At 43.3% G+C, this 17,072-nt stretch overlaps 1 protein-coding gene across 2 annotated transcripts in view; it reads right to left on the bottom strand.

The window, feature by feature from the left end:
• kcnn1a (potassium intermediate/small conductance calcium-activated channel, subfamily N, member 1a) overlaps nucleotides 1–17,072 on the bottom strand; it is a 70,846-nt gene that overhangs the window by 32,119 nt on the left and 21,655 nt on the right. For both annotated transcript variants that reach the window (XM_006639815.3, XM_069186035.1), the window contains exons 2-4: nucleotides 11,216–11,665; nucleotides 4,566–4,661; nucleotides 1,460–1,878 (exon numbers count right to left, since the gene is read on the bottom strand). In XM_006639815.3, coding sequence (XP_006639878.2) covers nucleotides 1,460–1,878; nucleotides 4,566–4,661; nucleotides 11,216–11,665 — 965 coding nt within the window. The remainder of the gene's footprint in view (nucleotides 1–1,459; nucleotides 1,879–4,565; nucleotides 4,662–11,215; nucleotides 11,666–17,072) is intronic.

Here is a 17,072-nt window from a genome sequence, read left to right as displayed (position 1 = left end):
TTTAACATAAACTGACAAGATGAGCAAGCAGGTAGCGACAGAATATCCATGTTCTGGCTCAGCTCAAGAAACCTTTGTCTTGCTCTTCTTTGTTCCTTTACCAAATCCTTAGGTTAGGTAGTTGGTGAGTGAAGAACCACTCCTTCTCTGGCTGCTTCTGCATAGTCATCAGTGTGTTGGAAAGAGGAAATAGGGGTTAGAGAGAGAGAGTGAGGCAGAGCTTTTTGGGACTGGGATAGCTAGAAACCAGTGTGGTGTGTGTGCAGAAAACAGAGAGCTGTCCAAACGCATAGACAGTCACAGGAAGAATGCCTAACTGGCTGACTTGACCCCACACTCCTTGTTAGTTTCTCAAAACCCTGGATCCTTCTTGAAACACTGTTCTCAGTAGAGTGAGATATAGTGTTCAAAATAGCTTACTGCATGCTTCCAATTAAACCCTCAAACCTGGGACAAATATCAGCCTCCTTACTTCCCTAGAGAGATTAATATAGGTACAGGGTACCAAAGAGAAACTATGGACAGGTGGACAGGACAGGTTAATAACCAATGTAAACCTATGTTTGTGAAAAACAGGTGCATCAGTTCTTGCAGAAAAGTGTCACCTGGAAGGCGGAGGATATGCTCTTTTGAAGGGCTCTGCAGTTTATCAAAACACCTCCATCCCTTTCAGAGAGGGTAACTTCAAACACACACAAACCTGAAGTCTATTAAGTGCTAAAGACACACATTACTCTGAGAACACAGCAGTCTGCAACTTTTCTATTCTTGGCTAAAAGTTATTGGTGAAAAGTCAACACTGTTAGTTGCAATATGATAGCAAAGTTGTAAGTGTTTGAAGTTGAGGAGGACAAAGACAGGCCCTGCTTTGATAAATACACCAGCCTCCATTATACAGCCAGGAGGGGGCAGAAAAGCAGGTTTGATTCTGATTTGCTTTGAATAGTACAGAAGACATCTTGGCAAGACATTCCAAAAGTCATTTGATTCTCGCATGCGTCTGGTTTCTAAGACTTCCTACGGGTCATTTGTTTTAGAAGGCAAAGTATTCTGTTTTTTTTTCTCTTTTTCATTAAATTAATGAAGAAAAGAAAACCAAGGACGGCAATTTTGCTTCTCTGTGATGCAGCTCTACAGGGGACAACATGTGTTTTACTTCTTAATCTCAGTCTCCAGAACAAACCTCTTGAGATGCATTATCTCATGTCTTGAGGTTGTCCTTGAGAAGCTGTAGGCATGAGCAACTGCTCTGCACAAAACTACACATATCAGGAGAATAATATACTCAGTAACTAGATTTGGAATGGCTTTCTAGGGTTTGTGGATCTAAATTACATGACGGGATGAGCTTCAACAGCTTTGCAATGCCTGGCATTAAAGGAGAACCTTAAGTTAAGGGGGGGCTTGTCCCAGAGATGCAATGTGGAGTGGAGTGGAGTTGAGAGCCGGAGGGTCATACCTCTCGCAGACCCGCACAGTCCAGGCTGCGATGATCCAGGAGGAGATGCTGAACACGAGGAGCACGGTCCCGGGGCAGATGGTCATGAGGGTCTTCATGACGAAGCGGGTGTTGAAGTTGATCTTGTTGAGGGCGCCGATGCTGCGCGAGGAGGCATCGGTGAACAGCTTGCTGTGCAGCAGCATGACGCGGCCGATCAGGTAGAGCCGCAGGAACATGGGGATGGAGAGGATGATGTCCACGTCGGCGTTGGCCACCGAGGGGGTGTAGGTGAAGGCCAGCCGGGCCGTCCAGGTGAAGACGTACTGGCCTGGGATGGGGTGGATGGCGCACACCAGCAGCTCCAGCATGATGAAGAAGATGCGCTCGTATGTCATGGCTATCCTCCAGTCATCTGCCCCGTTGTCCACCATGAACAACTGACAAGGCGGAGAGCAAAGTTACCTTTCACCAAAGGACTCGGGCGACAACCTCTGTAGTTTCCTGGCCTTGCAGATCTTACATGCTGTGGATCCTACTGCTTTGTGCAGCTTTCCCAGGAGATTTTCCCTAATTTTCAAAGGTCAGTGCTTTTGCAGAAAAACAGTCCAGAAAAACAATTCAGAGAGTTTGGTGGAAGCAGATCAGGTCAATGGTGAAACAGGCAAAATGATACACAGAAGACTTGCTCGACCCCTGTGATGCAGTATTACTCTGTAGTCAAAGCTGTTTTTATAGCCACACTTACTGACACAATACTGGATTCATAAAAGTGCTAGAAGATATTCCTCCCCTCCCTGTACTGAATCACACCTACAGGTCTGTGTTTTGTTTTGATTACAACTGCCGCATGTCTGCAGCAGAGCGCAAAGGCATTTCTAGTTTCAGCAGGAAAGAAAAATTAAAGCGTTGCACAAAGAGGTATGATAAAATACAGAAAAAATAGGAGATGCAACTAGAACTCAAAAGTTTAAAATGTGGTGGTGGTGAGTTACACTAACACACTTGCTTTCAAAAGCATTTTGCTTAAAAAATGGTGAAAATGCCTCCTAGCACTGTGGATTGTCTTCCTTAATTTATTTGTATTGATTTTGACATTTTCATCTCTTGTTGCAGTCATTTTCTATTCATTTTGTGAAGCAACGCAAAGTATAAATTGATCGAAATTTAAATGCTCTATAAATAAAGCATGAAAATACAAATTAATTACAGTTAAATATGCATTAAACGCTAAGTAAAACAAGAAAATCAAGCATTAGGCTTATATTAGATACACCCAGACTAATTAGAGCACAAAATTAAAAAAAATCAAAAGACCATTTACGTATCATTTATAAGTGATAATTCATGAAAGATCATCACCAGATAACAATGGTAATTAGTTAACAATTCTGTGCTTAATGTGGTCATCAATCATTCTGTTTTCAGCGGGAGACACTGATCAACTCAATATCATCCATGTTTGATGCTATTACGACAGAATTTTGAAAGTATTATGAAAGAATTAAGCATGATGAAATGCAGTAACTGGATTCAAGAGAGAAAAGTCCTTTGGAAAGAAAGAGGAAAGTTAATCTCAAACACTTTTAAGCATAAACTACCAATAACCTGAGCTGAAGAGGAGCGATTCTTTTTTCTCTTAATAAATCTAGAATTGACATTTACTATTCGTATACTTCTTATTTTCATTGTCCCTTCATCGAGGTGTGCCAGTTCTTACCTCAGACTCATCTCACCAGTGCAACTCCTGTATTAACCCAGACCAGATCTTCCTCCGAAACGTGCACTTCACAGCCAGAGCAAGAGCTAGGGCAGAGCTAGGACTTGATCATTCCTAAAGTATCCTTAATTGCTTAATTGACCTAGGTGTTGCAGCTCATGTTAATAGCTAGGGAACAAAGACAAGCCAAGCTTGCCTAACTCTGATCTAGGGCAGTGGATGAAGATGCCATATACAGTACGTCTCACCAATCACCCAAGCACTGTGGCCCATGCAAGCTCTGCACTGCAGCTGGGAGAATCATGGCTACGGATGGTCAATGCCACAGCCCAGGAGTAACCTAAACTAACCGAATCCCAGGGATCGGTTCGGGATCCCATTGAATCCCATCACAGATTCAATCTCGTCAACTGTGACAGTGATTTCTCAAAAGATGGCACCTCCAGGCAGTGCTGGGATTAGTCTGGCATTTCCCGAGTCTTTCCAGCAAGCAGCGACTCCTGAGGCTCATAACGACATCACTGGGAGACACGCTGCTCTCACGGCAACGCGCCCAAAGACGAACGGGTCTACAGAGGGGTGTCTCAGAGGTGAGTGTCCTCATGTCTCATTCTCTCCTAGCTTTACTGAAGACCTACATTTTATCTCTACAAAAAAACATGGACAATTCCAAGTTGGGTGGGTATTTCATTAAAATGAGTCATCTCTCGACTAAAGTGGTCAAGCTGCTGACCGAAGGAACGTCTTTAGAGAATGAAGCACAGGGGAGCCCCAAAGGGCCCATGTGGTCATGTGGTTAATTTTCAAGCTCAGGAGAGACCAGCCTCAGAAGGAGTTACCAGATTCATTTTAAATTTTGTTCACCAGTCCAAAATCATGTTTTCATCTTACACGATAAAAATGTTTTGCTACCGCAGATATAAGCAGAATTAAATAAATGACCTTTCAAAAAATCCATGGCACTGATGGTGTATTTCTAGAATTCCTTATCTGCCCTAATGAAGATGCTTCTGAAGATGAAGAGACTGAAAAAGGTGGTGATTTATTAACATGCATTTTTATTTTCGTAACGTTTTTAGTGGGCAGAGTTTTGTGAAGGGTGCTTACTTTGAAAGGCACTATATCAAGTCATGGATGACATCTACCTCTTTGGTTATACTGACTGTACAAAATTCTTAATATCCAATAGGATACGGATTAGGGGGGATAAACGTGAGATTTCAAATAATTGCATAGATATAAATAAAAATACACCTGTTCTGGTTAGTAATAAATCTATGAAAGAAGCAAGAAAATGTGGCTTAAAAATCAGCTACCATTCACCCTTTTAATTTCCTTTGCCTGTTTAGACCTTAACCCCCAACCCCTCCTCATCTGATTTCCACAGTAACAAAGAGCTTGACTCACCTGGATTTCTCTGGCATGGTACATTATAATGAGACCAAGCAATATAACAGTGGAAAGGCTGATAAGGCATTTCAGTGCAAATGAATACGAAGACTCCTGAAAGAAAAAAAAGGAAGAGAAAAAAGATTAAGCTATAGTTGTACTGCTCTCACCAAGCTGGCAAAACCAGACTACAAAGCTGGCTGGAGTAGAGCCATTCGATACTAAGGGTTGTTGAATGAACCAGATTTGTTTCTCTTTTTAAAGGCGGTCTCAGAAGACAAAATCTTTGCATTTGGATTTTTGTCTTGTCTTTGCATTTCTTCCCCTCCTCTCTTCGCCCGAGATAAACATCGTGGAGCTCTCTGTGTGAAATGAAGCCCAATTTTATGGAGAAAAATTTTATGTGAAAAACTACCTTACAGGACAGGGCCCACAGCCCCAGTCTCCCCATATACTATGGCAGAGTGCATCAACTAATATTCCCAGCTCAGAAGGACCACATAACCCCCAGCTTGAGATGTAACCTACATTAGAAGTCAATTAAACCCTATTCATCGTCAGGTGGGTGCAATCCCACCATGAACATCTTACTATGTTGCACAGAAAGGACAAGGTATTAAGGAGTTCCATTACGCTGAACATTACATCAAACTGATGTCGTCCGATTCTAGTTCCCTTCAACCTGTTTGTCAACTGAAAGGGAATTGATATAGTTGTCCCTCTAACATTAGATCTCGGAGCAACAATCATTTTGTTTAAGATGCAATCCAAGGCTATACTGAGTTCGGTTCATGTACAGTACTTCCTAATAAACTGCACAAGGGAAAAGAAATCCCATTGCAAGTCGTACACAGTGGAAGTCAATCAGGGCCAATTTGGATAGATTATTAACATACCTCCAGTTAGTATTTACTGTGATTGCAATCTGATGAATCCTTTACGGTATCTGTTGACAGTCAGCATAAAAAAACAACAGCTGAGCCAGAAACAACACTAACCATCGAGAAACGAGAGAACAGGGATGCCCCTATGGAAACTTGCCTCTTGATGTTAGTGATCTAAAGCTTTGATGGCAGATAATTGCTACAAACACTCTAAAAAACAACCGAATAAAAAAGCTTCTGTGCATGGGACCAGTCTCACAGAGCAAATATTGATCTTGAAAGCAAAAACTTGGCAGCGGTAAGTAGCCTTGAGTGTAAGCGACCACAGTGCTGTCCTCAGGGGTTGAAGGACCCAGAGAGGCAGAAACGGCAGCCGTCTGGCAGACCAGAACAGTGAAATCTATCTAGTCCACAAACGTGCAGCACTGCTCACCAGTGGCGAGGTTTCCATTAATTAACGAGACGCTGAACACAGAAAGGGATTAATCACTTTTCAATCTGTGCAGCTAATAATGGTTCAAAAAAGGGAGATGAGCAAAAGAAGTTAAACAGGAGGCTGCATGAGAAAGACTGGCATTGCTGTAGAATGACTATACTCACTGTATTTCTCTGTAGCTTTAACTACAGGGTGATCCGTGCTCAGCTCAAGAATAGCCAAGGACTGACTTGGTCAGGGTTCCATAGGGGAGAAATGATTCCTTATGCTCACTTAGGGATGCCGGGACTTTAATAATAAAGGTATGCTCGTTCAGAGCTCTGTGCGACAGGCCCCTCTCTCCTTGTCGGAGTGGTTGCCTGCACCCTGGAGCAGGGGGAGAGCTCACAGCCGTAGCCCAGGTGCACGGAGGAGAGGGAGGCGGACAGGCGCTCCGCAACACTGCGCCGAGCCATGGAACAGCGCAGCGAAGGGAAACAGCAGAGCAGAGGCCCCTGCAAAAGCCTGTAAAAGACACCGACTGCTAATGCCTTAAAGACCCACATTTATCTTCTAAACGCTATCCCTCCTGGGACCTGTTCGGCTTCTCATTTCCATTATGGAGAACGTACTGTATGCAGCGATGATAAATTGGCACACAGACGCCAGCGCTGAAGCACGAGCACGGGCCATGTATCATTTTAACTTTTAGATCTGGGTCCCCGACAGTAATGAGGTAGGGAGGGCCTGAGGGAGGGGCGGGAGGGGGGACTTAGCGTCTGTCTCCCACACTCTTTTAAAGTACAGTGACTCCTGAACAGTGCTTCTTCTTGCAGTTTCTCCATGCACAGCTCTCTGAACCAATTTCAATTAATGCTGCTCAGCGGCAAATCAAAGCGAGCATTTTTGCATCACAGTGTAAGATCTGAAGGAGCTCACAACATCGGCCCCAAAGCTGCCGAGAGCCGGGCAGGATTGACGTGGTGCCCACTGCAATCTAGTACAGCGCATGACAGCTGGGGCCCTCAAAACCTGATGCCGATTAAATAACTTAAAGGCTCGGTCGAGCCCAGAAAGCGATCCTTTCAAAAGCTGTTGTACAAGGGGACAATTCACAACACTGAAACACCACCTGTCCGTCAACGTGCTAGAGGTGATGACCTCACAGTCACTGGGTTTCCCACAGATGGGAGGTCTTTGTTTGAAAGAGCCTCTTAATTGTTTTGTTACGTATTTAAGGGACGTTGGAACCTAACAGTGATACTCACTCCTGGTCCTGTAGGGTCAAATCAGGTCTTTAAGACCATGACCAGGTGAATGACCCCTGACTGGCACAGCCCTCACAGAATAACAAATTCTGCTACAGCTTGTAAAGTACTGAAATAAGAACTAAGGTTAAATAAGACAGCTAACTTGGAAATAAATACAAATCAGGCGCCAAGATCTTTGGCGCAACTTTATCACTGAGGTAGAATTGGGGCCATATTAATTGTTGATATAATTAAAACACTTAACAGCTTACAACTGTCTCCAAAGTTTAGTTTGTGCCAATTCACACAATTAAGAATTAAGTAAAATCAGAATTAGTACGATCAAAGCCTCTCCTTTCCCCCGGCTTGCCTGAAAACAACAGGATCGTTTCTCAGATTTCTCATGCTTTCTGTTAACTTCAATGATTTCACTACATCCTTTTATAGCCATCAAAACGCTTCCGTACACCAAAGACCGCTGATCTCAAAACACATTTTGTCAGTCTAACTCAGGCTGAACTGTTTAAATACAACTGATGCCAGTTTCTTTGGAAGGGCAACTCTGTTAAGTGCAACAACAAGTTCAGGACAAGGTGAAGTTTGGCAGCTTTCAAAGACAGCTGATCCCGTGCTAAAGTGCTTAAAGGGCTATACTGTATTTAGAAAGCTTTAAGGCAACCAATTCTACCACGAATAAATCAAAATTCCAGTGCCCTATTGCCCTTTCCAAAGAAGTTTTTGAAAACTAAAGAGACATAAAAAGTTCATTATTTTTCAAACAGTTTTGGATTAGATTTCAAAGAACATGCATTTCATTCTGGAAAGAACAGGCCTATTTCTATAAAACTGCTTCAGCAGTATAGTAAGAAGCAGTCTGTAAAGAACTTTAGCACTTGAGATTGGGTGCCTATGATAGGGTCAAAGGCAACTAATTAACATGTTCAAGTAGGGAGCTGTGTCAGCATGCGTAGGCTGGAAAGGTTTATTCCCCGCTGAAAAGAGAAGAAAAGAAACAACGTTTCAGCTGTGGAGCCTTCTTCAGGTGACATTTGACACTTGACACCTGAAGAAGCTTGAGACCTGATGAAACGGCTGAAACGTTGTGTTTCTTTTCTTCTCTTTTCAGCAGGGAATAAACCTTTGCTTGTTTCAATTAATAAACGTGGCTCATTTGGTCTGGAAGCACTGTCTAAAACTGACTCAAAGTGAATATTGCAGCTTCTGGCTAGTTCTTCAGAAAAACTATTGAGAAAGTCAAATAAAATCAAATAAACACAGGGCCATGAGAAAATGCCACATACAGTATATATGCACGTTAGCAGGGTGCGCTACACCCACAAAGCCAAGTCTGCCACCCACAATCACAGCAGAGTGATTATTCTGTGAACGGGTCGTCTGAGAGTTCAGTTCCTGCCTGGCCATGAGATTACAGCCATGGTAATACCGCAGTGGCAGCAACGCACTCTGGAGGGCAGTGACATGTCCCAGACAGGCTTATAATTGCCTGTGCAGGAGCTCCAGCTGCAGAGATCCTGCTAGACGTTGGCAGCACGCATGCTGTAGTCACTGGTGTGAGAAATGTTATTCTGCAGAGGCTATTAAATTAACCCCTAGTTGGCTCTCTGGAGACTGCAGGCCTCTGTCAGAAATCTGCAACAGCAAAGAGGGTATATTTCACTGATAATCGGGCCACTGGAACATTTTATACATGACAGAAACTGCAGTCCAAATCACAGCTGTTAGAGTTAGGAGCCTGTATTGCTTTTCTGGCATTTATTTATTTTATGCTTAGATTTTAACTCCCTGAGTGTCAGTAAGCAGCCTCACTAAGTTGAGGAGTAAGGTTATTTTACACAGATATTGTTACAGCCAGTAGCTACCCTGCAGCTCACAGCTGGCAGCCCACTGGAGCTCAGCAGGTGTGAGCCTGGCCAGTTCCTAGATGGGAGACCCCCTGGGAAAACAGGCTGCTGCTGGAAGAGGTGTTAGTGGGGCCAGTAGGGGGCGCTCATCCTGTGGTCTGTGTGGGTCCTAATGCCCCAATACAGTGATGGGCACACTGCACTGTAAAACGCTGTCCTTTGGATGAGACATAAAACCGAGCTCCTGACTCTCTGTGGTCATTACAAATCCCAGGGGTTTCTCGAAAAGAGTAAGAATGTTACCCCAGTGTCCTGGCCAAATGTCTCACAGGCCTTCACCAATCATGGCCTCCTAATAATCCCCCTCTCTGAACTGGCTTCATCACTCTTCTCTCCTCCCCACTGAGAGCTGGTGTGTGGGGAGTGTTCTGGTGCACTATGGCTGCTGTCACATCATCCAGGTGGGGCTACACACAGGTGGTGGTGGAGGGGATCCCCATCACCTGTAAAGTCCTTTGAGTGGAGTGTCAGAAGTCAGAAAAGAGCTATATTAGTGTAAGTGTAATTATTGTGAAGGAATTATTCTCTGTCAGCTGATCTAAAATGTTTGTCAGCCACAAAGTTCATTGTAGTTTTCTGCTTTTTATTTACTGTTTTTCCCCCCACTAACCTGAGCCTTTGCTTGGCTGATCAAGACAAGGCGAGAGGAGGCTTTGAAACTGACGCTTGCAGATCCCTTGTGGAAAGAAATTGAGTAAGCCTATTTATTCACCTGTCAGTACCCGGTGGGGGTGGGGGGTGTCAGTGAGACCTAGGCTTTTGCGCTCAGCATTGTTGGCCTCAATGAAGGTTTGCATCTAGTCTCTCTCATTGAAAGGGTGCTCAAAGTTCCATTTGATCACAGGCAGGGAAGAACATTCACAAGATCACTTCATTAAAACTCCTCACCTCACACGTTAAATAAGTGAACAGACGCATGGGGCATAATGAGCAATCTTACTCACGCCAACTGGTGTACAGAGAAGCACCTGTCCTTAACTCACAATGCAGATTACTCCACAGACAGCCTGGCATAGCTCCACAGGAAAACCCTCTGGCAGGGCGCAGTAGTAGTGACAGGATCTAGACTCGGGACAGGATCTGACCTAGGAGGATTGTGAATTCAAATCCTACCTGTGTGAATACACCTGCAGCAGGTCTGGGTTTTTAAAAATGAATTGGAGAAGAGGGGTTTCAGTGTAAACCTTCTTTACTGCCAACTGTGAAACAACAGTATACAAGATAAGACTGGCTGGAGATAAGAGGCATCTTCCTTTTCAGTTAGTTAGATGCACTCCAGCTAGTTTATTCTGTTGTATTATGTGTCCCTATCGATTGTTTAGGCTGTATGGATTGTTTAGTCCTTTTTTCTGCCTCAGAACTATGTAAATCCACCACAGATAAAAACTAGGGACTCTACCATATTAAGTGTTTTTAAATCAAGACTTAAGACTTTTTCAGAAATACTTCTTCAGTATTTGCTTTGCTTTTATATGTGGTTTTGTAATCTTCATTTTTATTTTTATTGTAACATGTGCTTTTTTAAGGGAGGCATGGTGGCACAGTGCTTGGGCCCTGGGTTCAGCTGTGGACCAATGGTGTCTGCATGGAGTTTGCATGTTCTCCCCGTGTGGGTGTTTGTATGGGGTTCCTCTGGGTGCTCCAGTTTCCTCCCACAGTTCACAGATATACTGGCAGGTTAATGGGCTTCTGGGATAACTGGCCCTGATGTGAGTGCATGCATGTCCAGGGTGTACTTGTACCCATTTCTTGCCAGGAAAGACACAGGCTCCTCTGCAGCCACAGACTGGAAAAAGCAGTTCGAAAAATGGATGGATGTGTTTTTGAAACTGTTACAAAGTGTTTTGAGACTGCTGTTGTTACAGAGTAGAAAATAAAGTATATTATTAGCAATATCTTCATACTAACACCTCAGTAAAATTAGGACTTGTCACAATATAAAGGTTTATTCCACGCTGAAAAGAGAAGAAAGAAAACACAACGTTTCGGCCACCCGAGGTCACCTGAAGAAGGCCCCATGGCTGAAACGTTGTGTTTTCTTCTCTTTTCAGCATGGAATAAACCAATTTCTTGTTCCTTTGCAGCCTACGCATGCTGACTCAGCTGCCCACCTGAATATATATATAATATATATCACAATATTACTATAATCTCCCCCCCCACCACCAACAACTCCCACTCTGAGACTTCTACTTACCTTAGAGTAAACCCCCCATGATAGTTCGGTTTCTGTCACCATGACGACAATCCCAAACATTCCAAAGATCAAGGCGTAGTCGCTGAGCCGCTTGCGCTTCTCGAAGAGTGCCCGCCGGTGGCCCAACTTGTAGCCGATGTCCTTGTTCTTCTTCTGCGGCGCGTTGCCCCCCTCCCTGGCCAGGCTCTCGCTGGACGCCTTGCTGGGGTCCTCTCCGTTGCCCTTGGAGACCACCACCTCCAGTCCGGAGCTGTGCAGGGTCTGGAGGGGCTGCGTCTCCGAGTCGAGCTCCGCAAGGTTGCGCCGTGATGACCCTAAGCTGCCCAGGGGTCTCACCACACCCCCATTGTACTTGCAGCTGTTCATGGCTATCTCAGGGAATGGGTTACAGGTCTCGGAGAGGGAGGGCTTGGATCCAGCATGGCTTAGCTTCTTGGGCTCAGCATTTACCTGCAAAAGGGCAAACAGGAGCTGTAAAGGAATTCATTTCAGTGGGCCAGATTGTAAGTAAATGTCTGCAGTTAGGATACCTAAGGTTTCACTAGGAATAACAACACCCAAGAATTAAGTATGCTGAAAGGATTATGGACCGTTTTAGTTAAAATGTGGCTGAACCCGATTAGCTGAGGGCTGACCTCCCGGCCAGACGAGGAGGCTGGGACCCCCCTGCAGAGTGAGTAGTGACCCAGGGGCAGCCGCAGAGGGGGAGATAGGATGGAGGTGTTAAGCAAAATGACATATGCGAGGGAGAGAAGGGGGATCACATACAGTATTAACAGTGTTTTAGGAGAGGAAATGACGTCAGGGGTGATCACAAAACTGACAGCTGAGTCTGACTGAACTCGACTGTTAGCATCTCTCCCAACGTCCATTAGTTCATGCTTTAACACAGCTTTGAACTCTGGAACTAAAACATACACGTTCAAGTCAGTCAGTGTGGCCAGGCCAAAAGCAGACTCGGAGCTCAGAAAAATTTGTGCCACCTGTCACTTACAGTATGCTCTGTAACATCATCCACATTTTTCTTCTGAAGGTAACAGAACTGTCAGATGTGTGTGCTGACCTGCAGAGCAACCAGTAAACAGCTTTTCTCTGACTTTACACAAAGTATTTCTGTGGCTTTAGCAACGTATCAAGTCAATGAGCTAAATATGGAAGATCTTGGGAATTTTATTTAGCTTTTAAAGCAAACCTAATGTTATGATCCTAAACAGACTATCCAATAACCATCACAATAAAACATTATAAGTATAGCTTATATCACTGCACTATTCAGTTACACTGTTTGGTCTACATGTAGACCAATAAATTATTTTTTTTACCATGTGCCCACAGAGCGGATGGAGCTTTTGACAAAAAAAGACAGGAAATGACAGAGGGAGTTAAACACCCCTCCGGAGCATGGCACTCCTCTGATTGGCCTCACAGCTTTGCGCGATGCTTAATTAGTTCTGGAAGCGGTTTCCACTGCAGCAATCTGTTGGCATGGATAGTTTAAGAAAAAAAAACACAAACAGAAACAGCAACAGAAATCACAGAGAACTGCCAACAAGGAAAGAGATATTGGCAAGACATCTTTTAAGCCGCGGGTCCCTCTAATGTGATGGCAGGTGATTCAGCAATCTTCCGATTCCAATGGATTTTTCGATTAACCCCAGTGACGTTTCATATACAAATCTGCACACGACAGGCTGAATCAGTCAGGGTGTAGGCATTCTCTGTTCTTTCAGCTGGGGAAAAAATGAACTTTGATTCTTTGAATGAGGCTCTTTAAATGGGATCCTCACCTGCACCACACCAGTCAACCCAAAATACAGGGGGCTGTTGTACACATATAGCACTTAAACTAAAATGTGTTTAAATTTATTTAAACACGAACTGCACAAAATCATTTGTTTAAGTTACTGACTAGAGAGCAAACAAATTTGTTAAAGCATACAAATAATCAGATATACTGAAGGGGCTGATGATGGTCATTTCTAGTGTTTTACAGTGAAATGTCCTATTCCTCATCTTTTGTGCCGTTTTTTGTGTTTGATCATGACACACCAGTACACGTCGCATTTATTCTCTCTTCAATTTACTCAACAGCCTATAATAAATAATGCAACCATTAAGCCTGACTGCTTTCACTTTCACCCTTTCAAAGTGTTTCCCACTAACGAACACTTACGTCATCTCTTAATTCACAAGAACTGATTTAACTGAATTGTGTTCTTCCCCTGACAGCAAAATAACACCTCACGGTCTTTGAAGTGTCTCAGCAAAAGTGTGTTTTTCTGAATTCCGTTGAGCCGGGGTTGTCCTATCCTGATGCTGACAGGCAAAAAGAACTTCATCTTTTTAGTCTTTAGCAGAGAAGACTGAGGAGACCTGATACAGGTATGGAAAATCCTCAGTGCTCAAAGCCATTGATGGAGTCGACCCACCAGTTATTTTCAGCATCAGCCCGGAAACCATGGAAGTGCATTCAAAACAGACAAAAAGACAGTTCTTTACACAAAGAGTTGTTGGAGTATGGAGCAACAAACCTAACTACACCCTGGTTATGTTCAGGAAATGGCATGAGATAAAAAATAAGCAAAAATGACTCAGATGCCCCCCCTCTTGTTTGGCAATATTCACGTTTTTTTATATTCCTTTTAACAGTGTGAAGCCCATAATGGTATTAATAAAGACTGCAGCTGCCGGAACAGAAGAGGGACAACTCATTTCCTTGCCTGCTGAAACACCCTGCCTTATCTCTGTCGTGAATCGGGAAGACACATGCTGTTGGCCACTAACCGAGAGGTGGCACACAGAACTAACGAGAGAGAAAAAAATGGAAGGGACCAATAGCTCAACAATATTGATCATTAGATTTCACTCATTTTCTGTCTCAATAAGCAGCACAGCATGCTTCTCCAGGACACAAGTTTCCTCTCGTTTCCTCAAGAAGCCCCTCCTTCTCTTATACATTCAAACACACTCTTCATGGGCTGTTACACAAGAACTAAAGGTTAACAGCAGCTTTAAAATGTACATCACTACAACTCTCTCAGTATTCTGGAGAATAAAATGAGGTTACTTTCACTGAAAGGTTTTTCCTCAAGAAATCCTGTAAACCAATATTTGACTAAATACACACTCCACACCACGTCTGTGTGGAATGATGATATCTGCAATGGCTGTTATTCACACGGCCACAATCCACCAGAAACATAAAGGCTGGCCCTTCTATACAGACACACTGGGAACTTGAGGTTGAGAAAGGCCTGTTAATATGGACATCCACACACATCCAGGAGTCGACTTCTTGACTTCCGCTTTCTAACATAAAGAACTGTGCTTATCTATTCTTTCGACACAAATATCAAAAAACAATCCTAATCAGAACATGTCTGCTTTTAATGTCTCACAAGAACCAAACGATATAGGAATGGAACCCACGTGAATTTGTGAGTAAGTTGGAGCCACTGTTTGACCAAGTGGTGAGTGAACTGACATTCTACTGATCTCCACTATGCACAATTTTGGAAAGAACCTCCTAGAAAAAGGCTCAAAAACCCAAACAAAGAAGAAAGAAAAATTAAATCCTTTGTGTTGATAACTTTCTTTTCAGAGCTTTGCTGAATCAAAAGTTGCCATCCCACGAAAATGTACTATCCATGCCTGGGGGTTAATTTATATTTGTTTGAGCTGATTTACCATTCTGGCAGGAGCGACACTGCAAGCAAGAGATATAATGACGTTTATATCTTTGTTACACAATGAGGTAGCTAAGAAAAGCGAATTCAAATGCTGAACAAAATGGACCAGCCACAGTATTAACAGCACAGCACTGACTGACTGGAGAGCCACTTGCCAGACAAATCAGGCCGACACTTTTCAAGGCCTACAAGAACAACATGGAGTTGCCCAGGTGTGCCTACATGGTCAACCACCATGCAATCATGCTTAACAGCAATCAAGTCCACAACAGACACACTAAACCCCCCAAACCCATAACCACTACTTTCCACCTTTGATAAGAGCCAAGTGCACCATTAAAAGTCATCTTCTGTGACATGGACCTCCCATGACCTTCCAGAAAGAAGGCAGCTGGCAAGATGAGGACCAGGGTAGACTCTTATTATCATGTTCTGTGTACCAGTACCGACCAGAATTTGCCACACCCAACGTGTTGATCTCTAAATGCTCACTCTGGAGCACACACTGTTACCCCAACCCTCCGGCAGCCAGTGCCAATGTGTATTCATCCCTCATTCCTTCACCACAACTCCACAAACCCCTATGGGACATTTATCACATCAAGGAAAACGACTGCTTAAAGTTCATATTTATAGTTGTGCATGGATGACATTTCATTTCTTGCACAATTTTGATGAAGTCTGGAAAACCAAACGGAGTTCACAAGAAGGTCAACACACATCCACGTTGTGAAAGTTCTGATGCAGACTCTTCCTGGCTCCAATCTGCTGCAAAGCCCATGAATCCTAAACGCATCCATGCAAAACTGTGCCTGATGTTGATACTTGATGCACAAAGGATAAATTCAAAATCTGCCAGTCTACAACCATGGTCACCCAGAGCAGAGGATGGAATACAGATTGACTCAATGTCGGATTAACAAATATGAAGGAAGTATCACAGAGATACTGTGCAACTCCAGATGTAATCACCAGTCTGACTCACCTAATTATAGTCATTGCAGTACATCTACATCACCTATACCAAAGCAGACCACAAGGCCAATATTAAACATTTGATAAATTAAACTGGTTGTATCTAGTATTTCCTACACACTTGACAGTCACGTCCTATGTTATGCTCAGGTAGAGTCTTTACAAATTACCATGACGAAAGCAATAGAGGTTTTCCCAATATGAGACACACTGCTTTACCAATTCCTATTGTTCTTTTTGCTCCTTCTTAGAGTGAATGTGAATTATTGCTCCAGGGTCAGACAACAGTACTGACTGCAGTCAGGCAAAGTGCCAACAGCCAGTATGTGAGCTTCCTCTCGCAACTCTGCATAACACTCTCTGTCCTGACCTGCACACCCCCTCGCCATTGTGTCCTGCATAATCTTTTAACCCATTGTTGAGGTTTATAACTATTTTTCTGTCTTAAGTCTTCTTCATTTGAAGACAGTAGAAGATTTGCTGCTTTGTGCTGAAACAGGAGAGTGATTTATAATTTGTTCTAGTCCTACAAGGGATATAGCTGAGGCAACCACGATTATATCAGCCGAGACTTAAGGGATACAACAACCCCAGGCCTCTGGACCTTGAACAGGATACTGAAATACCCAAGTGTGCCCCTAGTGCCCCATTCAGAACATTTTTGAACAGACTTTTGAAACTAAAACTTCCACTAAGAATTTACTCATTTAACACACACTCATGGGAGTAGGCAAGAATACCCTTAACTATTATGTAGTGATGCACAGTCTCTTCTTCTCAAGTGCAAGACAATGCTCTCTTTGCCAGTCCTTCTGCACTCTAAAGTACAACTTATTATAGCAAGTGTATTATGTGTCCCAATTTAACATGGTTTCCCAATGTTTGAAACAAGCATACTATTAATCATCAGCATTTTCCAGTTACAGTACTTGATTTCTTAGTTATCAAATCATATTCTTCCAGTTAATCACAATCAATCATAATCCAGCAAGCCACTCAGGAACATCTTGAACTCCATCCCCAGTTTGATCTTGAGATTAAAGAGGTGCCTCTTTGTAGTTGGTCTGGACTTCTTTTGATTTTGTACCTCGGTCTTGAAAGAAAAGTTAAACAATTAAAATTGATCATATCTACGTGGCTCTCAAGGCTAAGAAAAGACCTGCTTGGTTTCTCCTAACTGAGAATGACATGTC

The sequence above is a fragment of the Lepisosteus oculatus genome, chromosome 29, assembly GCF_040954835.1.
Source record: "Lepisosteus oculatus isolate fLepOcu1 chromosome 29, fLepOcu1.hap2, whole genome shotgun sequence".
NCBI classification, from domain to species: domain Eukaryota; kingdom Metazoa; phylum Chordata; class Actinopteri; order Semionotiformes; family Lepisosteidae; genus Lepisosteus; species Lepisosteus oculatus.
The sequence above is the reverse complement of the archived record's forward strand: the minus strand, read 5'-3'. Positions and strand labels throughout refer to the sequence as shown.